Source organism: Agelaius tricolor, unplaced genomic scaffold (assembly GCF_023055355.1).
Source record: "Agelaius tricolor isolate 1412-34295 unplaced genomic scaffold, bAgeTri1.0.p SCAF_8, whole genome shotgun sequence".
In the NCBI taxonomy this organism is placed as follows: domain Eukaryota; kingdom Metazoa; phylum Chordata; class Aves; order Passeriformes; family Icteridae; genus Agelaius; species Agelaius tricolor.
The window spans coordinates 37,365,559-37,385,588 of record NW_027269268.1 but is presented as its reverse complement, the minus strand read 5'-3'; the positions used below and the strand labels follow the sequence as shown (position 1 = coordinate 37,385,588).

The following is a 20,030-nucleotide window of genomic DNA, read 5'->3' as shown; positions in this document are numbered from 1 at the left end:
AGACTTACTTTTCAGGGATTTTAATTTCAGTTTTGGACAAAGCAATGAATTATACTAAATATAAAGTCTGATCCTTACAACAAACATATTGCTTGAGAATATTACATGTAACACAATAGGTTACTTCAGAACATTCTGCTCTGCATTTTAAAGCTATTGCATAAGGTTATTTTAATAAAAATTATTCCAGGGAAAGAGCAGTTAGTAATGAGGTGCTGACAATTGAATCTACATTTAGGGATTGCACTGGAGTGCCAAGTCCACTTTTACAGATGCGCTGCTTAGGTATCCAGTAGATGTCCTCAGGGCATGTATTTTGGGTCACGTTTGGCAGCAGAGACTGATGAGACAAGTGAAAACATTTACCAAGAACACATCTGACGTGTGTTTTTCTTATTAGAGAAATGTAAGAAAATAAACCCAGATACCATGGAATGCCAGGAATTCCTTCTCCTTCATGTTTTTGATTTACAAGGCCAATTTTTGGTAGTCTCCTTTGACCTCCCTCCCTCATTTGCTTGCCTAAGGCCTGGAGTCATCAATGCAACCTCTTGACCAAGCCATTTTGAGGACTTAATGTACAAAAATACATCTTCATCACAGACAGAAAGACAACTCTTTCCATTAATGACTCAGTTACCACAAAAATCACTGCTTAGTATGTTTTATGGTATAAGTAGTTAAAAGAGTCAAAGATACACTTTTTATGAGTTGAAAACATGTATTCAAGTAGATACTTTGAGATCCAAAATAAATTGTGAAAAAAAATCTGAAGCAGTCTTTACATCTTAAACCCCAGACCTTTGAACATGCAGAGCCAGATTCATTGCTAGCATGTTGGTCAAACTTAGATCAACTTGAAGGCTGAATCCTGCATATCTTCATTATTCCCCTCTTTCAGTTCAAAGTAGCATATTTGTCATAGTTTCAATGCAAACCTAGAGCCCTAGCTTCCTCAGATCTCAGGCAAACCTAATATGGACAATTCTAGCCTTCAAAACCAAACTGACAGCTATTCAGAAAGAATAAAGCTCCAACCTCAGGCTTTCATTTTTATAATTATTTCCATACTCTAGTTGATCTGTCATGAGAAACAGTTAAGGACTTCTGTCCACATTGCATATATTTACCTGGTGTTCTGGGTATCTTCTCACAACCCCTTCCTGATACACTTCTGCCTGCCACAGAATGAGTGATGAGAGCAGAATTTTGTCCTAATCCAAACTCTCTGGATTTTTGGTCACTTTTTGTAGTCATTCAATATTAACTCTGCATCCTCCTCCTAAAATGGGCTTCTGTAATCAGTTTGGTGCCATCTAATTCTCTCCTCCTCCACATACCCTCCTTACCAGCAAACCAAATGTTCCATTGATGGTGTTTTCTGACCTGTCAAAGAAGGTCTGAAGCCACAACCCATTCCTACCATCAATAAGAACTGCAGCTTTTTCTGTTGAGGTTAATTTCCCTTTTTTTCAAGGGGTAACTGGAGCTTAAGCAGCCACATGCCGCATACACATTCAGGTTGTGTTCTGTGGCTGTTTCCAGTTAGTGAAAATGACCTGATATGGATTTCTTTTTCTTGTTTCTTATTTAAATAAGTAGTAGAGTTGTGCAGAGAATTAGGTAAGGTCATAAAACTTCTCTCCCACAGAGGATGGAAATCTTTCCCAGTTGAAGATGACTTAAAAAAATATACTCACAACCTATGGAAACTTGGTGAAGCACAGTAATTTAGAACCTGCAGAAGGACTGCTTGGGGGTTGCAGTTCATCAGGGCATAAGAACTGGTTTGGCTTGGTCAATATTCACAACCACTTTTGAAACTGTGAACAATTATAAAGTAGCAATAGCCATTTCAGCATCCCCTAAATACACTTCAGGAAAAATAACAAACACACACACACACACACACACACAAGTAAACACTAGACCTAGGGATCATGAATTAGATTCCAAAGATCTGCCATCAAAATAACAAAAGCCATGCTAAATATTACTTAGCCATGCTAAATATTACTTAGCCATGCTAAATAGCAGAAAAGAATGTTGGATTTCTGGCTCAATTAAATTAAAATCAATAGTTCTGTATGTTTTTATCTGTACAAAAGCAGAGTATTTCTCTGTGCAAAATTCCATCTACTTTTCAAAGTAAAAGCATCTTCAAGTTCTGACAGGTAAATAGCTGACTTCACATAAATTTAAGCCTGTGTAACCTTTGATTCCTGGTTCATATTAAGTCTGGAGTCATGAAATAACCCAAATCATATAGTCAAAACTTGCAATCAGACCAGTTGCCAACAGATAATACTGTTTCCTTCATAAAATTATTTTGTCATCCAAATGAGTAGCTGTCATTTGTTCTTCTCATCAGCCTATTATGGCACATTTCTCTCTGCTGTAAGATACAGCAGGCTTACTTTATAGTATAAAAATGATAAACGAAAACACCCCTCCAGGCCACTCAGTCACTCTCTGTTCTGGCACTATGGTTGAACAGCAAATGAGTAATTCTGCAGTATGTAATAAGGCCAATGCCTATCACTGCATTTTAAAACCTTGCTGTTGAGGTAATTCAGGAGGCAAACTTGAAGGCAGATGGCCAAACAGACTAAGAGCTAGTCTTAGAAAAATCTCACAGCATCAGCCAAAGCAATAGTCTCCAGGAGATTGTACTATAACACAAGAAAGATCAGAGCTCACTTTGGAGAACCACAAAGTCTACTCAAACAGACACAGACTTCATGCTACTATTAAACTCTGAATACATCTGCAGGAAAATGCACTGTGGCCACATCAAGAGAAAAGCACTTTGCAAACTTACACAGGGGAAAAAAGAAACAAAACTCACAAACAAAAACATTAAGGAAACAAAAAAAAAAAATGATAGCAGTTTTAAAAGAAATGCTACAGAGAGACAAAAAGCCATTGCCTCTAAGCAATGTAAAGGTCTTCCTGTTCTGTCCTGAGTGCAGACAGTAGTTAATTCTTTCTGATAGGTCATCAGAAAGAGATTTGTCCTTCTTTATATCTTGCAAGGAATAAGCCTGCAGAACAGGGCACAATGGTTACAAGGGAACAGGTAGAAGAGAAACTATCTGAGGGGTTGTACTCACTGAATTCCCTCATAGGCATTAAGCTACCTTGCTCTGATAACCAGGTGAAGATTCAAGTACTCAGACATACTGATGGTTGGAGAGGGAAAGAATATGGAGAATAACAAATACAGGGAGTCTTTCTTCTTGAGAACTAAAAATGTCTTCAAAAAATTAAGCATGAAAGTTCTGATTTTGCCATTTTCACCAAACTGATTCTACAGGCAACAGTATCTGAAAACTCTTGATCCTTGTACTCGGAGGACTGCTATGATAGTGTCAGAGGGCCCAGGAAAAAACAGTCTGAATTCCATCTGAACCCTCTCATTACTAAGCCTGGGTAGCCTAGACAAAGAGGACAGTTAGAGGTTCTCAAAGTACAAGAATGAGGTCTTGAGCAGTCCAGCTTCCCACAGCCCCCTGAAGTCCTTTTTGTGGGCTGAGAGGCATAGATAAGGAAGAGCCACCCAGCTGATGCCAAGAGCCTGTCAGCTCAATTCATTCTTTATCTCAAGGAAAATAAGCTTCAAACTTCCTCTTATCTAGAAGACAACTTCTAAGGCTTCTGAGCCTTGTTGTAACAGACAATTGACAAAAATATGGCACCTATTAGGGAGGAGGATGGTTGGACAAAAAACCCTCATGAGATTCCTCTGCTGCCTACCTCAGGGGACTCACTCCTGCAGCAAACTGGGGTTTTGCAGAGAGGCACCAAGGTCTTCTAACAATGTTCTATGTTACACAGCACAGGAAAGCTAGAGGTCCTGACCTCTTTCCAGAATTTTCCACTCTCAGCACAGCCCTCTCACCCCTTCATTTTTTCCATTTCAATGAGGTCCCATGTTGAAAGCATCTGGGCAAATATACATATTTATTGTAAAATATAATAAATCTTATCAGCTTGCTCATCTCATCCTGTGACAACAGTCAATTACATTCATTTGATTCTGGCTGGTTTAAAACTGAAAGCATCTCCTGGAAGGCTTGTCTTGATTGAAAAACCCCAGAAGCTGATCCAGCCCAGGCTCTTACTTCCAACAAGAAGATGCCCTGAGAAATTTCAAACAATCAAGAAACTCTAAATAGGCCTCGATTCAGGACTGTGCTCAAAGCCTGTATGAGTACAATCAAGTGGTGATCAGGAAGGCTGCCAGTCCAGGACCATGGGGGAGAGAGGAAGGAATGCTGTGCAGGAGGAGCATGGGGAGAGAGGAAGGAATGCTGTGTTTGGGGCTTTTCTACTGCCCAATCCACCACTCTGTGAAGCATCTCTTGGTTGGACTGCTGAAAAAGCAAAAGATACCAACATAAAAACCCTCTAAAGCACAATTCATCTCCCTAAAAATGGAACTTAGTGGCACAACGGGAGTCCTGGAAGCACAGGGCCAGGCTGTAATTTCATCTGTCATTGGTGAAAGAAAGTTTCAGAGTCTTATTTAATGCAATGGGATGGCTGCTTTTCATAAATTCTGTAGTTAAAACTTCCTTCTCTTCCCAAAGTGCTGCTCACTTTGTTCAGAAAGGCAGATAGGAAACAGCTGTACCATGGGTGGTGGCTTCTTTTGGGCTAGTTTGGGATTATTTTTCTCGGGAGCATTGAGTTTAGGTTTCAAACAATCTTTAGGAGCAGAGTTGAGCAGAGCACTGCAGCCGGGACAGGAGGCTGGGTCCCGGGAGAGCAGGAGCGTGCAGCTTCCAGCAGGGGGAAGTGTCCAGCAGCAGAAAAGCTGGAGGAACACTCTCCTCCCTGCCCCCCTGCAGGGATGGGCAGGGAGCACCCCGCTGCTGCTGAGCCACCACCAACATACCGGGACAGATCCAAAAGCAGTTTTTAGCACAAAGCTGCCTCTCTCCCTGTCTAAAAGAGCCTTGTCATCCTTTGTTTTGGGTTACCCTTCCTCCTCTGCAAGACTTGCAGTGGATATGAAGCAATATAGTTGTGACATCTGGATTTTCTTACTGCAATAGTAATGTTTCCTCTTTAATATTAACATTCCAGAAAGGAAAATTACTTGTATTTATGCCATAAATTTCCAGCTCATTCCAGAATAACACTGTCCCAAATTACCTTCTCATTATAAGCTTCCAAAAATGTATGCACGCAAAAAAAGTAGTGGTTTAATTCCTAATTAATATCTACAGCTGATGTAAAGGAAATATTTTTTAAAAGACTGAAAATACCAAAAAGATCCAAGAACCACACTATTTTAAAAAAACCAAAACACCAATATTCTTCAGATGCTTGTTCCCTGATTAAAAAACAAACAAAAAAACCTCAAGAGAATAAAATCAGCCATTCAAAAAAGTTTATTTCCCAGATTAAAAGAAATAAACTTTTCCTTTTCTTTGCCATGCACACACAAAAATTCTTTCATTTGAAATTGACATCATACATGTGACTGTTCAAAGAATACTGCATGTGTGTTCTACAGAGAACACTGGAATGCTGTTCCATCAGTTCCCAGGAAAGGGGGCCAGGTGAATGCAACTCAAAACTGTCTCCCCTCCCCAGGGCAACACAGCACTGTGAGTAGGAGTGGGAAGGACACAGTACTAAAGAAAACACAAATGGAGATCCCGCGTTCAGTAGTCCTGGCACCTTAACTCCCCTTGTACCCATCTACACTGTTACTTGCACCCCCAAAGATCAGAACCCCTAGGATTTTTCTGCCTTCAGTATGCAAACTTGTATCCTAAGAAACTCCCTGTTTTCCTGGTTTGGAAAACAGTTCCTTGGACAAGAACTATGAGAGGAATCAGAGGCAGAAAGGAATTAAGTGACCTGTCTGAGATCATGCTGCAAGCTGAAAGCAGAACCAGGACTGGAATACAAGTCCCCTCACCTCATGGCATTCCTTTAGGTTTGGGGTTATCCAAGTCCCACCAGTACCAGAGGAGCATTGAATCACCACATCACACCCAAATGCAAAGATGGAGCTGGAGCAAGGCTCTCTTCTCCATCCAAACTGTAGCATTTTTAAAAAGTACTGATCAGTCCAAAATGTGAATAACAACTTCAGAACTAAGAATGATTGGGAGAAGTATGTATTTTCAGCTGCCACTAACATGAGACACTGAAATTTCATCATTCTATCTCCAGGAATGTTCTGATTTTTAACCCACTCCCCCATCACACCTACCTTTCCACTCCTAATACAAGATCTAAAGAAAGATGTTTGTGGGTGCTGTGATTCAAACATCTGGTCTGCATAAAAATGCTTTCTGCATCACACCCATCGACATGGTAACTTCATTCTCAACTTGTTATTTCTCCCCCCAATGCAAATACAGATGATTTAGAGGCTCCACCTGCTCTGTCAAAAGTGCCCCAACAGCTCAGCTATATTGCTTATTGAATTGCTTTAGGCACAGCAGCCCAAACATGAACTGTGTTACATTAAAGTATTTCATCTTTACGGAAAAACGCTTGTTGTAGGAGCCCAATGGTTCTTTGTATATTGCATTAAACACATATATATTTTAAATAAAAAATCTGGACTTTTTAAAAGATTTTAACACCAGACTGAATTCTAAGAAGTCTGGAAACTTCAAACATTGGAGAAAGGAAGCAAGAGTGGAAAAACAGGCAAGAAACCTTCATTCAGAGAGTTCTTAAAATGTGCATAAGCAAATTAAATATTCAGTCTATTCAGCAAAATAGGAGAGCACATCAAAAGTGTTCCTGGCTAATAAAAGAGCATATTGAAAAAGAGTAAACAGATATTCCTTCCATTGCCCACAGTGTACATAAATCTTTATTTCTCACACACCACAGGCCTGTGATCAGAAGTCAGGCATCTGAACCCTCATTTGGGGTTTTAGGGAGCCACAGGGGCTTCATGCACCTCAGCTCCCAGCTCACAAGAGTCAGAAAAGATAAACTTCCATCAAAATAAACTAATTACTGACAACAAGAGGCTTCAACATGCTAAAAAAGGATCTTAAAAACACAAGATGAGTGCTTTGAGAAATATTGTGACCAAAATGTTACCAAATTTACCGGATAGATTACTCACAAATACACAGAGCTTGACGTTCATCCAAACAGACAACACCTAGAAGCCACTACATGCATGCTTAAAATCAGAAGCTGAAATCTGGAAGAAGTTCTCCAAAAACACTGTATGGGTAATCAAAATACAAAGACCAGCAAGAGAACTGTAATCAATTTTTTCAAATCACCCCTACCACTAAGCTTTCACTACAACTTCACCTCTGTGATGCATCATCTGTTTGAAAGGACAGGGTGGCTACTACTTTTCTGAATCAGACACCAGCAGTTCTCATCAAGAGTGGGTGTCTTTCAAATAAATACCTATGAACTGTTTCCCTTTTGTTGTGTACATCCATCTGTATATAAAAATGAATCAAATATTTTGGCACAATTCTGAAGGAGCATAACTCTACTATCATCCACATGGGAACAGCAGCATATCAGTGACTACAGTAGGGCAAACAATTACTCTGTGAGATTTTTGAGGCGAATAAAACTAAAAAAAAATCAAGAACTATAGAGAAGCTTGGGGTTTTTTTTAAGAAATTCCCTCCCTTACAAAAAGAGAACCTTCAAAGTACAGTTACTCAAGCAGCATATGGCATTTACATTTTCATCTAAATCTTTAAAGAAGCCCATTATTTCCTTAGATTTGAGAAAAGAACCCTGCTTTATTTCACCACACCAACCATAAATTATTCATTAATTCAGTTTGCTAACTCTGTAACTGCGCCCAGATGTTTCAGCTGGAGTGGCATGCCATAAGAGAAGTTAAATATAGCAAGCTGTATGCAAGGACCAGACTCTCTCTCTCCCCTCACTACAGCATGCTCAAATACTACTTGACAGAAAACAATGAAAACATTTTAAAAATATTCTGAATATGTGAGTCTGAAATGCCACAATCTGATCACAAAATTTCATGTGAAAGAGCCCCCACACATTTCATCTGGGTGTAACTGAAGTCGCTGGTCCTGTCTCTGGGGAAAGGGCTGGCACTTTCACTCACCAGAGTAAACAGAAAATTTACAAGCAGAGGAACCCTCCTTGCCATGCATCATTTACAAATACAAATGAAGGCTTAAGTTTTCAATTATAAGAAACATTTCTGAGCCAGCTACCAAGGGCAACAACCAAGCCGATGAGGAATTGAGAGCATCCTGAGGAATTTCTTATGGAATTGACACAGAAACCTACTGGTGAAATTTTTAATCCACTTCAGTGCTTCAGAAAAACAACCATTTTACACTAGCAAAGATGATTAATGTTAGCATTTGTAAGCCAACACTGAAAATAGTCCTGTTGAACAGAATGGAAATTACCACCTTCAGCCACTGTTATGGTTTCAAGCACTCTTCATCAACTGTCTTAAGCTAGTTTGGAAGTGCCTATTTTAAACTAGGAACTATCCCTGATCATTATATAGTTGGAGAAGAAGCGAAAAACAGGTTGAACATCACAGTGTGACTTGGAGTTTGGAGACTCTTCTAAGGCCCAGAGCTCTTCTTCAGTTGTGAACAGTGATAACAAGAGAGATTTTCAGAGGTCATCTTGTCCCTTTGCTGTGCTACAAGGCAAGATTGAGACTGTTTAAAATATTTGCCTGATCTGTTCCTAAAAATTTCCAGTGTAACAGATTCTGTACCATGAGTTTGCAGCGGGATGGGTATTTTGGAGAAGCTGCTATAGATCAGTGTGTTAATGGCACCACTGCTTTGGTACCAGGTATCAGCTGCTGTCACCCAACACTGCCACACTTGCATCTTGTAGCCAAATCCTGCTGTTCTTTAAGCAGCTCTGTCCATATGAGACTGCAAAATACATTAAGACTAAATACTGTTAACAGAGGGCACCTTCCCATTAGCCAGCAAATAGACAAATAAACCTTGATATAAATCTATACTACTAGCCACCTTAGAACATAGTAAAACTCTGTCAGCTGTTACTAAAAACATGAATACATGATTGAAGTAATAATTTAGCCATGGGAAGGCATACCAGCACTACCTTTAGTCTCCTCATTGTCTATAATGTGAGAAAGAATAGAGTGGTAGCATAGGTCAACAATCTCAGAGCAGTAAATATCTTTTTTTTTTCCCTAATCCACACTGACAGAATTTTCTTTATTAATGGTAGCTACTCAAAGTTAGCACAAAAAGATACCACAAAGTTCTACTATGGACAATGGCCTCTTCATTTTACTGTGTAGACAGATCTTTAAAGACATTTCACTTCTACTTCAGGAATCAGTGGGAAAGCAGACAGCAAGAAGCAAACCAGAAGAAATTTTATTTAAGCAAGTCACCCTGGCAGCAAGTTACAACTGAGTCCACCTCTATGAGGAAACATTTCCTCTCCAACTTTTATGGAAGAAAAGAGGTATGCAATACAAAATGTGGAAACTGGACCCAGTTACAGCACATGTGAGAGATGGAAGGTGACAAAGGATCTGGAGGCTCTCAGAAAATAAAGACCATATGCTGCTAACAGTGGAAATCTGTGAAATCTTTGTTGGGGGGAAAGGGAAGAAAAAGGATACAGTGCAGGTGCAAAATCACAAAACAAATCAAAAGAGAAGAATAGAAACTATATTAAATAGCCCATCTCGAAAAATAATTTTCTGCTATATGAGGAGAGCATTATAGTAAAAGAGAAAGAACTTTTAATCTTCTTTGCACTGTATAAATTTCTAAAGCACTGATGAGAAAAATATTTATTGAGGAGTGAAACCAGCACCTGGTATGTTTCCCTGTTTTTACATAGTAACAGAAGCTGCAGGAGAGTTTTGGTTTGGACAACTAAACTTAGAAAGTCAAACATCAAATCTGATGCACTTTACTTGTAAAGTCTTAGCTACACATTATACATAGCTAAGTACAATTGTCTGAAGTTACTACTTTTTGGTTGTTCTTTTTAAAGTAAAAATCAGGCCCCCATGTAGCTGTCTGTATACCTGAATTTTGCCTTATTATCCTTCTCCACAGGTACTGTGTTTGAAAACAGGGATATAACCTTAAATTAAATTCAGCATCCGGCTAACTTTATAAAGAGGCTTATGGGAAAAGGAAGTCACCATTGAGACCTACCTGTTTGGATGACCTATTATTCAGAAAAAGAAATGTCACAAGGAGAATTCTTGGTGTTAATCTATACTGATTTCTGCTACAGTAATCTACAGCAATTTAAACAACCCAAATCTAAAAGGTCTTGAGATTCTTCCACTTTTGGAAGTCTTATCTGGCCTACTCACTTAATGTACACATACAGACTATTACATTCCAGCAGAATTACGACCAGATGGGGTTTTGCTGTAAGCTTGACTGTTTTGTTTTGTTTCATTTTTTTAAAGACTTGTTCTTTGCTCGTTTTTTCACATAGAGATAACAAACATATTCAACACTAAAAATATAAAAAATACAAAAAAAAAAAAAAAAAAAAAAAAAGAAAGAAGAAAAGAATGTTTACTTTGGTTGTGCTAAGCAGCCAGGTGCTATAATACTGCAAGTTTCATCTGTAGTCTGCAGTGCTGTAAGTTCCACCATGTTAACCATTACATCAGTCTTGTGGCCAGGAAGTTTAGGAAGCACAGAAAGAATCTTCTCTGCAAGATTGTCACCATGATGACCAACTGCTCCTGAAGAAAATGAAAAAAAAACAAAAAAACCCCAACAACTATCAGGCACATAGCTAGAAAAACAAACAAACACAAGGAATTGAAAAGAAAAACAAGGAATTGAGAAGAAAATAGCTACATGTTTTGGGGAGAAGGACACTGGTACTCCTAATATCAAAACCACATTTAGCTTTTCAAAAATATTTTTCTACAAAAGTAAAACTAATTTCTAAAATGTGTAAAGTTAAAAGCACCTACAACATTTCAGAAAGATTCATTTAAAAAGCCCTATTACCATTACTACTATTACTGCTAAATTAGACTTACTTTTACAGCTGTTAGATATTCACTGATTTTACACTTAGACATGAAAAACATTTTTCTTTGCCTAAGGAACTTGTTAAATAATATTTGCAATGGTTATTAAAAAAAGCAAGCAAGTATTTATATATACACTCACATGCATAAACTAGGGCAGTGCTTAAAAGGCCTATATACAAGTTGCATAAATAACTACCCAGACAGGCCAGCCTAATATTAAAATAAACAATTACCAATGGCATGCCACAATCAAGAACATATCACTTTTATACGAACTGAGGGCAGCTCAGGTGAAACAAACATGAAATAACTAAACCAACCCATGTTACAAAGTATAAAATGTCAATTTGACTGTATTCCAAGAGAAACTCTGAACTCCAGCTGGCATGTTTTCTTCAATTTTCCTGATTTCAAACACACATGCTTTTCTTTCCATTCATGAACTTCCAATACAGGCTCTACAACCAACTTAAAAACTATTAGGGCTGTGAGCCAAGTCAAAGCAGAAAAACATGACACACACTACAGATAAAAAAAGTCAAGAGAGAGGGATCAGAAACCTTTTTGCCTTTAGGTCAGGAACAAGTTGAAGTTATTTGTTGTCTGCCACTTAAGCTACAGTTCAGCCATCAACACAGGGCTGGACAGCAGTGCTGAGCTTAGTTTTGCTTGTCCTAGCTTTAATAACAGAAAAATGGGAACTTTTGAAGCACCACTGAGAGGCAGGAAAAAGTTCTCTCAGGCTATGGTCCCACTCCATCTAAGTCCATCTGTGTGGCAGCTATCTGCTGTTATGTTTTCATCATTTCCATAGACAGAGAATATCTGTTTCAACAGCTGAATTAGCTTCACATGCTCCATAAATCCAAACAAGGCTTTTACATCAAGTACATTGCTAAGGTCAGATTATTAAGTGCTCTTGGATAGCAGAAGCAGAAGACTGTCTCCAGCAATTCTACAGCAGCCAGGTATCCAGGCTGTAAGCCATGGTTTTCCATGGTCTATCCACTTTTCTGTATTGCAAAATGTTGAAAAGAGAAACAAGGATGAAAAAGGAAAATAAAGTGAAGCCAAACTCTGTGCTGGCAACACCTTTATCCACAGAAAGCAAAGAAGACACAAGTGTCCAACACAGGGTGGTACTGCAGCATGGACATCTTACCACTCAGCTGGTTTATTACCCATTTGTTTCACCAAAAACTGCAACAATTACAGAATAACAGCAACTTCCCTTTCTAACATTCCCAGCCAGAGTTAGACCAGTGAAATACAGATGGAATGAGCTGGGCTATCTTTGTGACTCCCTAAGCTGTCTTGTTCTCCAAAATCCCTACATTGCTCTTACTAGATCAGTCACATGTAAGGCACACTGCAACAGTTGCAAAGTTGCACAGGAAAAACAACAATAATCTTCTGAACCTCCACCCCACGTACTGGAAGCAACATCTGCCTCTCCACACATGCTGCATGTGAGCAACATTTAGTTAGACAAGACATTTGGTTAAACCAGAAACACCTCAAATGCAAATAAACCCACATTAATTATTGAAATTATTGACATCCCTCCTTTCTTCTTGGCACAGGGGGAAGACTCAGAGTACTCGAGCTGCTTCCATGAGAGCCTCTGTCTCATTCCCATGACTGATACTTGGAGGTTTCCACTGGTCCACCAGTGCTACTGGCCTTTGCCATGCCTCATCAAAACAACCACAAAACATCTCATGGAGGTTTTAAAAGTCACTGTCACCCCAATCAACTGCATAAATTAACCAAGCCTGAAAAGATTGTTAAACTTCACAAGACTAGGACAAGGAATCACAGGGAGTCACTTTCAGACTGCATTGACTTCAGAAGGGTGTATGGGACTAGTTTTGATCCTCTCTACTCACCACTTCTGAGGACAGTCAACAGACTGCTTAGCAGCTTCTCATGAGCAACAGTGTTCAGGGCACAGCTGATGGTTTTGAATGCTGCCAAAGTACAGACAGACTGAGCATTCATGAGACAACAAGTTATCTGACCACTGCAAAATAGGAGCTTTCATGCCAGGCTAACATCTAGCTTTCAGGATACAAGAACTCTTAGGTATCATGCTGTTCTAATTTCACTTTTTCTTTACATTATAACTTACAAACTGAAATAGGTGACATTTGACACAAATGGTAGCTGACACAATTTGCAAGGTCAAGGTGTGTATTCTTTACTGTACAGTTTTTAGCAAACCAATGAAACAAATCTTATTGTGTGGCACTAAATTCAGGTTCATATACAACTTTACCTCTGAAATGTACCAGATTTTTCTTCCTTCAGTTTGCACTGTATTTGATAGCATGAGTATCACATCCAAACCACAGCAATAATTCAATGAAATTACCAATGAATGCTGCAGGCATTCGTTGGTAACAAAAGAACAGCTGTATGCAGGGATCTTAATTTCATTTATGGATACTGAGAATAGAATCTTAAAAAAACAAATCCTGTAACTTCTCATCCTTATTCTGTGAGCTTTGATATTTCCTTCCAGAGCTGCTCACTGCACCCCGATGTTATCTCCAAAAAACCTTCTCCTACTGAAATACAAGATTCCACAATTCCCTTCCCAGGTTTAAGCTGGTACTAAATATCTCTCATCATACCTCCCCAAGAGTCTCCTTGGCAGGCAGCTCCCTGTCATCCCACATCTGGTTCTATTTCTTGTTTTTATTTCTTCTCACTATCTGAGTGCATAAATAAATCCTTTCCCTGTTCCCACCCCAAACCAACACTCTTCTCATAATTTCATTTTAAAGTTCCTTATCCAAGTCCACTTTCCTGCAGTCTTCTGATCAATCTTCCCAACCTCAGCACAGCATTAACTGCCTGGATTCATAGTTGCTCTTTAGCACCTTGTTGATAGCTATGGTTCCTACAGCAGTTCAAGGACACACAATGGTGAAACTATGGGAGGAAAAAAAATATGGAGGAAAATTCAGAAACAGACAAGTTGCAGGGTGCAACACTGTGCCAAGTACTTGCTACATGACATGTGGTGGCAAAAAATTATGACCTGAATTATTGACTACAAACAGAAGCAGGCCCCCACCCTGTGCATGCCAGCAGGAGGTATGTATGACTGGGATAGCAAATGCAGTCATTCCTATATCAATACACGTACCTACAGAAACACTTTCAGGCACACAGATATGGCTAAGGGTTACACAGAGAGGTGTATCTGCCTAGACAGACATAAAGATAAGAGTGACAAACAGATTCACTGGATCCTTCACAGCAATCCATAAGGCTTAGTCTGAAACATGCAGATCATTTCCTTCACACCTCAAGGTGGCACACAGGCACAGTTAAGGTTTCTAGCTTGCAGCAAAATGGAAGTGCTAGAAACAAGATTTTGGATTTCCAGCAGAGCCTTCTCCCTTACTCTTCATTTCTATGATCCACTGGGATACAAGGGTGTGCAAGCAACCATCATGGCCACTGGGATTATTAAACATGCTCCCAGTGCCAGCAGATGAAGAACTGTTTGCACACCTGGTGGCTTAATACAATTACTCTTCAAACCACTAACCGGTGGAAGGGAACTCACGCTGCTTACTCTGTAACATCATGTTAAACATGAACCAGGAACAGGAGAGCAACCAGCTCAGTTATGTCAACTTTTCTCCTAATTTGGAAAGCAGCACCAGTTCATTGGGCAGTTAAGTATGACTTTGGGGTCACTGACCCCCAGGGAGCACCACTTAACCAAACCAAAACCATTTGAGCAACTTCTGCATGAAAGGATGCACCTGGCACTAGGGGTATTGGCACAGCATCTGGGGTCATGGAAGCAGCCTGTAAGATACTTTTCCAAACAACTGGATAGTGCGAGTAATGGATGATCTGGATGCTAGAGAGCAGTAGCTTTTAGTCCAGGAAGCATGAAACTGACACTGGGACAAAAGATTATCATATACATATCCCACATGGTAATAGCTGTTTTGGAACAGAAAGGAGGACATTGGGTATCACCAGTAGAATACTGGAACACCAAGTTTTCCTACTGGAGCAGGATAATGTGGCACTTACAGGAACTACTGCTTTGAACCCAGCCATGTTTCTCCAAGCTTCAGAAGAAGCCCAGAGTTTTACCATCACTGCCTGGTAACCAGTGAACAAGTGTATTCTAGCAGATCAGATCTCAAGAGCAATCCCACCCAGGACCCAGAACTGGAGCTATATAGCCATGGGAGGACACTGTACAAAATGGAATATGGATTTTTGGTAACACCAGGTCACCGGGGTTCCCACTATCTGACACCCTCCCGGTGGGGTGGGTATGGGCCCTATAGAATGACAGCCCATACCAGCTGAGGATTTCTTACCAGCGAGGTCCAACGTCCTGTCCACGAAGATGACAGATGCCTTGTTGGTGGCTGTCCTCCTCCTGTTTCTGGCTGAGGCGTAGCTTGCCAGCTCAGCGGCGACCACCCTGCTAAGGGCCCCCACAGCGAAGCTCTCCTCCCGCAGGCCAAGGGCGGTGAAGAGAGAGTCGAGCTCACCCACCAGGGCCCGCACCGCCGCCCGCAGCTCGGCGGGCAGCGCACCCAGCCCGACCTCAGCGGGGCCGGGGCCGCCGGGGCCGGGCAGCGGCGGGAGGAGCGCTGCCAGGGCGGGCAGCAGGCAGAGCTCCGCCGAGACGGGCGCCAGGAGCGGCGGGCCCCGCAGCACCACCTCGGCGCGGCCGCCCTCGCCCATCCACCGCCGCAAGGTCTCCTCCAGCTCTGCCGCCCCGCCGCCGTCCGCCTCGTCGCCGCACACGAGCACGCAGTGCCGCACGGCGCCCCGCTCCAGCACGCCGCGCACCGCGGCCGCCGCGCCGCCCCGCAGCGTCCCGCTCACCACGAACACGGCGCAGGCCGCCCCCGCCGGCACCGCCGCCTCGGCGGACAGCGCGCTGACAGCCAGCGCCCCGGCCGCCAGCAGCTCGCCCGCCCCGCCGGCCCAGTGCAGCGCCTCGGCGGAGGGCGCGTCCATGAGGACGGCGGCGCGGTGCGCCCGGGCCAGCGCGGGCTCCCAGGCTCGGCGGCTCAGCTGCCGCAGCACCTCCGGCACCGCCATGGCGGTGACAGCCACAACACGCCGCACGTGCCGGGCGCGCCGCCGGCGCCGCGCGATGGCGTGGCGGGCGCGGGTTGGCTGCGCGTGCGCGGGGCGGGGCGGTGGCTGTCCCCGGCCGTCTGGGAGCCCCGCCCGTGCCCCGGCACCGCCGGGTGACGCCGCGGGAACGGCCGCTTCCCCGGCACTCTGCATGCTCAGCACCCGAGAGGCGAGACCTTCATCACTGCCCCCTGCCCTACTACTGTGTATTTCTTGTGTTAGTGTTAACAAGTGCTTTGGTGAAGGAGCTGCAACACGGAGTACTCTTGCTCAGTAAATGCGACTTTTCTCTGTACAGTTAGAGACGTATGACAAATTATTTTAATTTCACTTTCCCCTTTAAAAGCCCTTGATCTCGAAATCAGTTTCAAAGCTATTGAGAAAAAGCGCCATAACAAGCACCCACAGAGAATGGATGGCCCGCTGGCAAATCTGCGTTCCACACAGTATTCACTTGGGCAGCCTCCCTGGTACACAGCCAGGAAAACACCTTTTCTGACATAGCAGGATTCTCAGCATTAATAAAGAGATAAAATACTTAATTAATTCACCCTCCAGCTTAACTGCCGTTCTTAGGTCTCTTACAGATACAAATGGTTTCAAAACACTGAAAAACATGAGTAACACCGAATTCATTAGATTTCCAGTAATTAAATCAGATCCTTCCCTTTCAGTGTTCTCCACTGACATTGCTACTCTGATGCATTCTTCCCTTTCTTTGTGCTGTTCTAGCACCAATCTGTTATTTTTACGTTAGGGCATATAGCTTCATGATGCTAGAAAAAATATGTAAGTTAATGCCCTTGACTATTTTGATTTGAAAAATGAACACTAAGAAAGGATGGGGGATAATTAAAACTGGGCCCCTGAGTTTATAAACAAGTAGAATTATCCTACTCTCAGACTGAATTACCTCAGAGATTATGTATCTCTGAGTTTTTGCTTTATGGTTGAGTGCCACAGACAAAATCTAGACAAATTATACCTTTTAAAAGGGGTTATTTACCTTTAAACCCACTAAAGAAAAGGGGTGGGTGGGCTAACCTCTTTTAAAAGGTTGAAAGGTGTTTTTCAGATATTATTGTCAAAACATTAGATGCTTTTTTAAGAAAGCTAATAGTTTTTTACTTTATTAATACTGTATAGATTACAACTAGCCAGTGTTGAAAAAAACAAAAATTACTTGCTGGAAGACAAAATTAAGTTAATCAGTTTAAAGCACAATGGTTAAATTACAGAACAAGATTATCTAAGTAGTTTTTACAGCTTATTTTATCCCTTGTGCAAGGTGACATATACTGTGTCAGAAGAAGAGCTGTACTAAAGGGTTCCCATAAACTGGGTATCATTTTGTCGATTTCTGGGGTGTAATGTGTGACTGAAGATGGTGATGCAGCTTGCAAAGATGTGTTCTGTCTTCAGCCTTTCAGCTACTCAAAGCCTTAGAAGAAAGAGTTTTTAAAGGCCACAACTGCTCAAAGTGGCCTTTAAAGTGGGTTTTTCCATCACCACCAGCTCTCTGTGATTTCTCTTTAAAGGTTTGTACAAGGAAAACTGCTTGGATGATCTGCATCAAAGCATTTTAAGATATTTTTTGTTCTTAGCCTACTCTTGTTGCAGTTTTCTCAAACATGGTTTTCTTTCTTCTTTTTTTCCTTCTTTCTTCTGTGTCTGTAGCCAAAGGAAACTATTTGAATTCAGCTGTGTCATTTAATGTCAGCCAGAATTGTGTTAAATGGCAAAATAAACAAAACAGGAATGAAAATTCAGACACTGATGTCTATGAAGAGGTACTACATATACGCATTTGTCTTATGAGAAACAAGTGACTCAATGGTGGAAAACCATTTGCTGACTCCACAACTATTTGCATAAAAAATGAAATAGCAAGATGAAAACCTACCCAATTACACCACATAATTCATTACCTGTACACAATACTCAGACATTTAATTTTAGGTGAAAAAAAAATTTTGAGTGGTTGGTTGTTCGTGTGAACTCCAGTGAAATGTCATGCCGTATATGAAACTTTCAAACAAGCTTCTCTATGCAGGCAATTCAAATAAGCTCCCCTCATTGAGAGTTGTGTTTATGTTACAGTCAAGTCCTCTAGTCTGATTTTTCCCAAACTGACCTGCTGTGAAAAAGCAGGTCCCTGTTTTAGTTTTCACATACATCCTGAAACACCACAAGCTCCATTTGTACACACAACTGGTTGAAAATTATTTGGACAGTTGTTGGTACTTAACCTTTCTAATGCATCTTGCGGTTGTCTAGCATTCACAGATGTAAAGTGAGCAAATCACCAGGAAAAATGGCTCACTACTCCCCACCACTTTTAAAATAGAATTAATAAAATTCATAGAAACACTTCGAACATAGAAACACGTTTGGACACTCACAGCACACTACAAAGGTTAAATCCTTACTGTACCTAAAAACAAAGTCAGGAAATTTGTGGAGGGAATAAAAAAAGTCTATGAAGAGTTGTTAAACCTAAAATACCACGTCCAGCTGGACAGCCTCTGAGCCGAGGGACAGTACTAGCAGAGGCACGGCGTGTTTACCCCGCGGTTACGCTCCCTCAGCAGCTGCCATCAGCCGCCAGTAGAACCACGACACTGGAGTGTACGTGTGTTTAGCCAAGTCCTGCTTTTGGAGACAGGCAGGGATGTTCTCGAGGAGCTCGCCATGCTGCCGGTGATCCCCGCTGAGGGGACGGACGGCCGTCCAGGGACGCGGGAGAGAACAAGGACCGCCAAGAGCAAACGGCAGCGGGAGGAAGGGAAGGCGGCTCTCGCAGCGCGCCGAGGGAGAGCGGCGAAAGCACAGGCGCGGTGAGTGGCCGCGCACGTACGGTGCCCGGGCGACTCGGCGGGGAGGGCAGTGCCGGGGCCGGGGCCGGGCCCGGCCGGGCCGCCCCCCGCAGCCCGTGCCCGGGGCGCCGCGGGGCCGGGCCGGGCCCGCTTCCTGTGCGTGTCACTCACGCGGGGGGAGGGGAAGCGCCGGGCGGCGGCGGCGGCGGAGGATCCTCCGCGAGAGGCCGCGTTGGGCGTTCGCAGCCGCCCGCCCGTGCAGCGCCTGGCCGCGGCCCGAGGCGCCGGGGGAGCCCGGGGGCGGCGCGGCGGGGAGGCCGGCGGAGGGAGGCGCTGCCGGGGCCGGGCCCGCGCGTCCCGCGGGAGGCGGCCATGTCTACCGGCGAGGCGGAGCGGCTGTCGGCGGACGCCGATGGGGCCGCCGGGGACGAGGAGGAGGAGTGGCTCTATGGCGGTACGGACCTTCCCCGACCCCCGTGCCCAGCCCGCCTCCCCAGCGGGCCGGCCCGGCGCCGCCGCGGCGGGGGGGCCGTGCGGGGGTGCGCAGGCCGCGCCATGAGCCGCCTCGCCGGGCCGCTGAACAAGGTCCCCCGGTTCCGTCGTCCCCGTGGCTGCTCAGCCCCCTCTCTCCTCCCGGCCAGCCCCTCGGGGGCGACGGCTTCCGGCCCCTTCCCTTCCCCGGTCTCCGGTGCCGGTGCCGCGGGCCCTCAGCCCGGGCCGCGCAGGCCGAGGCATGCTGGGCCTCAGCGGCGAGAGCCCCGCGTGGTGTCCCTGCCCCACAGGCACCCCTGGGGCCACCGAGCTCTCCCTGGTGCTCTCCTGCCGGAGTTCCCGGCGTTGAAATACTGAAAGAGGCTTAACCTTTTATTTATTAACTTTTTATACAACTTTAGGGACTATCTTTACGTTCAGATATGAATGAAACATATAAACTATACCTTGCCCATGTGGTGGACCTGTCAGTGCAGAGCACTGTAATTGCTTAGGGGTCTGCTCGACTGATTTCACAACTAAAATGTTAAGCATATGTCTCAATAGTCAGTATGTCTCTGAAGACTTGC

General features: G+C 43.2%; 2 protein-coding genes across 5 annotated transcripts in view; one reads left to right on the top strand and one right to left on the bottom strand.

Moving 5' to 3' along the window:
• The window catches only part of SCFD2 (sec1 family domain containing 2), a 187,249-nt gene extending 171,067 nt beyond the window's left edge, over positions 1-16,182 (bottom strand). Inside the window, exons 1-2 of the mRNA XM_071432385.1 lie at positions 15,379-16,182; positions 10,552-10,720 (exon numbers count right to left, since the gene is read on the bottom strand). Of these exons, the coding sequence (XP_071288486.1) occupies positions 10,552-10,720; positions 15,379-16,114 (905 nt within the window). The 5' untranslated portion in view covers positions 16,115-16,182. The remainder of the gene's footprint in view (positions 1-10,551; positions 10,721-15,378) is intronic.
• A 2,866-nt stretch (positions 16,183-19,048) lies between these two features.
• Positions 19,049-20,030, top strand: part of FIP1L1 (factor interacting with PAPOLA and CPSF1) — a 37,341-nt gene continuing 36,359 nt past the window's right edge. Inside the window, exon 1 of one of the 4 annotated variants that reach the window (XM_071432387.1) lies at positions 19,049-19,423. In XM_071432387.1, coding sequence (XP_071288488.1) covers positions 19,342-19,423 — 82 coding nt within the window. In that variant the 5' untranslated portion in view covers positions 19,049-19,341. The remainder of the gene's footprint in view (positions 19,424-20,030) is intronic. The other 3 variants (XM_071432386.1, XM_071432389.1, XM_071432388.1) reach the window with 3 other exon arrangements.